This window comes from Ammodytes marinus (genome assembly GCF_949987685.1).
Source record: "Ammodytes marinus genome assembly, chromosome: 22".
NCBI lineage: Eukaryota > Metazoa > Chordata > Actinopteri > Uranoscopiformes > Ammodytidae > Ammodytes > Ammodytes marinus.
In genome coordinates, this window is record NC_137226.1 from 4,585,884 (window position 1) to 4,591,915 (window position 6,032).

The following is a 6,032-nucleotide window of genomic DNA, read 5'->3' on the forward strand; positions in this document are numbered from 1 at the left end:
GTCGCTCTGGCGTGCACCGGCAGTGAGACCATGAGTGAGACGGGTTTCGGTTTGTAGCGTTCTCTCTTGTGATTGGATATTCATTTCGGGATCCCCCGAAAAGTTTATTTGCCGATTACATGCAAAGCAGCTGACTGAGAGATCGGCTTTATGAAACACGCACATTATGTAAGTGACCACTGTATAAAGAGCGATTTAACACTTTTATTAACATAAATAAACCGCTTACTTCACCTTTAAGTACAATCATTACAGTAATCCTAAATCCTAAATAATAATAATGGGGCAAAGGGCTTGTCGACTTTTTTTTATGGCTTTCGAACAAAACTGCTTTTGGCTGATACTAAGTTTAACAGCAAGGACCACTCAAACGATGTCATTTAAAGATTTCCTGAATTCTGAATATAATGAATGTGGAGAATAGACTGATGGATTTGGATGGGAGGTAAAGTTAATTCATTAAATCAAAGGTACACTATATAACTTTGGGTGTGTCAGCAAACATTTTCTAAGGTATATTCTCATATCTGAATGAACAAACTTTCCTCAGAGGAAAATTGGATCCCTGGAACACTGTTTGAAGTTAGAAAGCTTCCTGAAAAGTTACTGTTTCACTGTTGTTGTTTACAGCAGCAGGGCCCACAGTTTGGGTTAAAAACATATTCTAGTCTTTCATTTGGTTCCAGGTTTTAGTTTTGATTGATGATGGAATGTTTTCAATACTAAGAATAACATGAAGAGAAAACATGTTTTGTAAACTAACTACAGGCTCTGCAAATGTAAGCAAATCAATCTCCTTTGAAATTACATAGTGTAACTTTAATTCAAATGTGAATTTTTCACAATGAGTACAAAAGTTAATTGATATACTGCTTTTAACTGTGTTACCAATGAAATATAATTGCATTTGATTGAGATGCAATGTTTTCCCTAAATTTTTGAGAACCTTTCAAATTATTCTGATTGCTGACAATTGTTTTAAATCTTTAGACAATTGGGTTGAAATTGCTGCTATCTGGCACTGTAATGGTCAGTGTCCAAAATTGTATTCAGCTGATGCTTCTTTTGTGAACTCTGTAAAGAAATACCCTCTTTTAACTTTAAAGCTGTTTGTCAAGCTCTAACAAATGGCAAATATTTGTGTAAACTTAACACAATAGGCCCCTGTTACCTCTCCACTATCATAAAGTCTTTGTACACAGTGTTTTCAAAACGGATGTAAGATGTAGGCTTAGAAGACAAGCAAAACATGGCTAAACAAACAATAGGCCTTCACAATGAAATAGTTATTGAAATTGTCATAGCAGGAAAAGCAGTCATTTGCAGCAGTTTGTTTTATTTTTTATTTAACAGGGTAAAACAAATTCCTTCCTGGTGTCAGTATACAGTATAGCAAAGATTTAAAGCGTTGACGATTAAATAGATAAGCAAACTACTGCCAAAGTCAAGTAGCTGTTCTACACTCCCTATCATGACAAGAAAGTGTCACCTTGTTGAGTAAGGACACAACCTTTGAGACCCGTTCCACAGGTTTGAAACGCAAAACAGGTTCAGTGATAAAAGGGAAGAGGAAGTGTTCTCGCAAATGTGGCAGTACGAGATCTAGACTAGGAGAAAAAAGGTCTGAAGTATTTAGTTCTTTTTTATTTGTAACAAGTATTTTTCTACTTTAAGGTGAGATTGCTGCTCTTTGTTTCTTATCATAATTTCAAGTGTGTCAATGTCCTCTTATGCGAGATGTAAAATAAATGTATCAACCTTTAATAGTTAAATTTTTTTTAAATAACTTAGTATCATGCTTATGAGAAGTAATTTCTGCTTTAGTCTCTGGATGGTGGTATCAGAGGTGGAGTTTCAATAATCCAGACAGGGAAGAAACTGTAACACATTACTTTTCCTTGACTTGAAAACAAAATTGGGCAATACATTTTTTTTTTCTTCAAATAAAGCAGTAATCTTAAAGCAACAAAAAAAAAACGATTACCAAGATATAATATAATCCAAGTGAAGGAGGATAAGGTCCGCTTTTCACACTGGAGAAATAGGAATCGGATCCAGAGGCAGACAGTCAGTAGTGGTTCATGATATTCAGAAATGTTCACGGAAACTCAAATAAAGCTGGAATAGCATGAACAAGTAACAATGGAAACTGAGCTAAACACAATGAACCGACAAAGGACACAAGCCGTGTATGGGGGGTAGATAAGGGGAATGGGAACAGGTAGGCAGGTTAATGAGTTGAGGGACTGACTAAGGAAATGATAACAGATGTGAAGATGTTGAAAGGAAGTAATGTCCGAGGGGCATCTAGTGGACAGCATAAGAATGACAGTAGAGCATGGCTGCAGGAAGGAACTGAGACAAACTATGGCACCACTATTTTTCACTGACAACATTCAACACTAAATTCTCATGTTTTGGGTCAAGCAGAGTTGAGAATGCTCTTTGTTTGTGATTCTCTGAAAAAAATAGCGCCCTATCCACAGAGCACGTGCAAAGGCGGAAATGCGCACAGACTCTACTGAAACTGCCCTGTGGAGCAGACAGCGCTGACGGTGCGCCTTGCCCATTTTAATGTATTTAAATAAGAGAATATTCTAAATCCATTGCAAAATTGTTCCATTTCTAGTCGGTTGTGTACTTACATAGGAAAAAAAACTGTTATGATGGAGCTCAGGTTTATTTAATAAGGGCTGCTTTATTAAAAACAATGGTATCTTATAAACCAGTGATATGTGTGTAACAGCCAACCTGTGCGGATGTGAATCAGATTGTAGAACATCTATCACCATCAAATCCTGGCCGATCGTCTTGGCGCCGTGTGTAAAGCGTCAAAGCGCACTCTGCTGTCTGAAACAGTCCTGCCAGGGCAGAGACCCTGTCGTTGGCAATTAACATAGAGGTGCTGGGGCCAGATGACAAAATAGTTTCACAATGACTTTCTGACTTTTAAACTTGTCTACTCCGATTGCGGTACCTGTGTTTCAATGATTGGCCCATAGAACACCACACACAACAGAAATATGTCAACATTGTATCAAATGCTCTGTCTATAATCAATGGATGTATTCTGTCTCCAAAGGTGGGCCATGTCCTCATCAACCGGCTGTTGGACTACTCTGCAACCACATGTCTTCCGCAGCCTAGTGGTGGTGTGTTTTCTAGTTATTTTCTTCATGTACTACAAGCCTGAAATCAAGTTCCCATCTTTCAACTTTCACTTTGAAAATGTCCGTCCTCCCTGTCCTAAAGTTCAGTGTGCTAACGGAACACTGACCCAAGACTCAAACCAGAACTGTTCCACCGAGCTGCACATTAACCCACATCACAATGACACCCGCAAGATTCTGGCTGCAGCAGTGGATACTGAGCCTGACACCATTTTATTGATCTGGATGTGGCCATTTGGCTACAAGTTTGATCTTAACTGCAATATATTCAATATCACAAGATGCCAATTGACCGATGACAGGAGGCTTTATCATAAAGCCAACGGGGTTTTCTTCCACCACAGGGACTTTCATGGCAATCCAGCAGGCTTGCCAAAAGAGCCGCGTCCCTGGTTTCAGAAATGGGTGTGGTTTAATATGGAGTCACCTGCAAACTCAGGTCAAATCACTCAGATGAATAACGTATTTAATTTAACCTGCAATTACCGTCTGGATTCAAGTATTCCTGTGCCTTATGGGTATGTGGTGCCAGTGACATCTGAAGTTCAGAGTTTCAAACTGCCAGCAAAGGACAAGTTGGTGTGTTGGATTGTGAGCAACTGGAACCCGACGTATAAGAGAGTTCAGTTCTACAATGAACTTAAAAAACACATCAACATTAATACTTATGGAAATGGCTTTGGCAAACGTGTTAGTGACGAAGACTATTCAAAGATAGTTTCAAGTTGTAAATTCTACCTCTCCTTTGAAAACTCTGTTTACAAAGACTATATCACAGAGAAGTTATTCAGTCCTATGTTTCTTGGAAGTGTACCTGTAGTTCTTGGTCCTACAAGACCAAATTATGAGGATCATGTCCCAGGAGACTCTTTCATTCATATCGATGACTTTTCTACCGCAAAGGAGCTGGCAGAGAGGCTACTTTACCTAGATCAAAACAATACTGAGTACATGAGATACTTTGACTGGAGAAACAGGTTTAAAGTACAAAGGACTGAATGGCCCAGAGAACACGCTTGCAAAACTTGTAGTTACTTGCAAAACCACAGGGAGTACCAAGCTTCTCATGATCTTAACAAATGGTACTGGGGTTAACAGAACAGGGGTTACACATAGAGAGGCTGAGATTTGAACTGTCCGGCAACTCTCAGAAGTTCCTTAACATATGGAGCCCAGTGCTTCAGCACATCAGGGACTGAGGTGTCTGCCCCCTTGGTGCCACTTACCCTGCCGGATGCCATGTGAGATTTGCCCCAGTTTTGTTTTTGCTTTTGTTTTATTTTTTATGTATTTGTAGCTTGTTTTCTTGATTATTTTGTCTTGTTTGTTTGTTCCTGGTCTTTTATTATTTTTATTCTTTATTTTTGTTGTGTGTCTTTCTTGCCTGTTTATGTGAGGGGGAGGGGGATGGGGGTTGTGTGGGTATTGTATGTGTCTACTTGTTCTGTTTTTTGTCCATATGTGTAAAATCGTAAAACCACTCAAATAAAAGTTTTGCCAAATTAAATATCATTCTGGGAAACTAAAAATAGTAGTCCCAAAGCAACATATAAACATGTTTCCATCCACAAGTTTTTATTCAAATTATGTAATATACTTTGAAAGAAATTCACACTGCTCCTTTTTTCTACATATTAAAATTGTCACACATTTTCATACCTGGCATTAATGTGACTAAAACAATAAATGCCCTATGTGGAGATTCTCAATAATGTTTGTTTGTATTAAGAAATATTCATGCAACTAATTGAAGGTGAATGTTTGAATCACCAATGTAATATCTCAAACAGTTTCCATTTTACTGTGACTTTATCTGAAATTGCAGCTCTACAGTCAATTTGTTTTGTAAATGCTTTGTGAATGCCAATAGTAAAGCGATGTTACAAATTCAAATTGACAAAAAGCTCCAACTTTATTAGGGAATCCTGTTTAAAGTAAATCTTGGCAAATGTAGTTTTCATGACAGCTGACCTTAATATGAGCATTTATCTGATCGAAATTTGTAAAGTGCATTTCATTTGTTTTCTTGCACTTTCATTATGCACTTATGTTAAAGGAGCTGTAAGCGGAATGGTTCTTTTAGCTAACTTCCTGTCAGTTACTTTAGTTAGCTGTCCCCTCGCTCGTCCCTACGCCACCACATTAATGCACTGCGGTCTTCAAGCAGCGAGTTATCTAGCATCATCTCAGATCCATAAGTGTGATAAAACAAGATAAAAACCATCAAAACAGACATTGGGAAGGATTTTTACCTGCTCCGCCATTGTAGGCGCATACACATTCACCGATGTGTCGCTCTGGCGTGCACCGGCAGTGAAACCATGAGTGAGACGGGTTTCGGTTTGTAGCGTTCTCTCTTGTGATTGGATATTAATTTCGGGATCCCCCGAAAAGTTGATTTGCTGATTACATGCAAAGCAGCTGACTGAGAGATCGGCTTTATTAAACACGCACATTATGTAAGTGACCACTGTATAAAGAGCGATTTAACACTTTTATTAACATAAATAAACCGCTTACTTCACCTTTAAGTACAATCATTACAGTAATCATGAATCCTAAATAATAATAATGGGGCAAAGGGCTTGTCGACTTTTTTTTATGGCTTTCGAACAAAACTGCTTTTGGCTGATACTAAGTTTAACAGCAAGGACCACTCAAACGATGTCATTTAAAGATTTCCTGAATTCTGAATATAATGAATGTGGAGAATAGACTGATGGATTTGGATGGGAGGTAAAGTTAATTCATTAAATCAAAGGTACACTATATAACTTTGGGTGTGTCAGCAAACATTTTCTAAGGTATATTCTCATATCTGAATGAACAAACTTTCCTCAGAGGAAAATTGGATCCCTGGAA

The 6,032-nt window shown here is 38.1% G+C and overlaps 1 protein-coding gene across 1 annotated transcript; it reads left to right on the plus strand.

Moving 5' to 3' along the window:
* Positions 1 to 1,575: 1,575 nt before the first annotated feature.
* LOC307268526 (4-galactosyl-N-acetylglucosaminide 3-alpha-L-fucosyltransferase 9-like) lies at positions 1,576 to 4,786 on the plus strand. The gene is made up of 2 exons (XM_080051190.1): positions 1,576 to 1,674; positions 3,083 to 4,786. Exon 2 carries the CDS (start codon positions 3,090 to 3,092, stop codon positions 4,263 to 4,265), a length of 1,176 nt encoding a protein of 391 aa, XP_079907316.1. The 5' UTR covers positions 1,576 to 1,674; positions 3,083 to 3,089; the 3' UTR covers positions 4,266 to 4,786.
* Positions 4,787 to 6,032: the final 1,246 nt, after the last annotated feature.

Coding starts and splice junctions, on each gene's coding strand:
- LOC307268526 (XM_080051190.1), top strand. CDS start 3,090: ATGTCCTCATCAACCGGCTGTTGGACTACTCTGCAACCACATGTCTTC.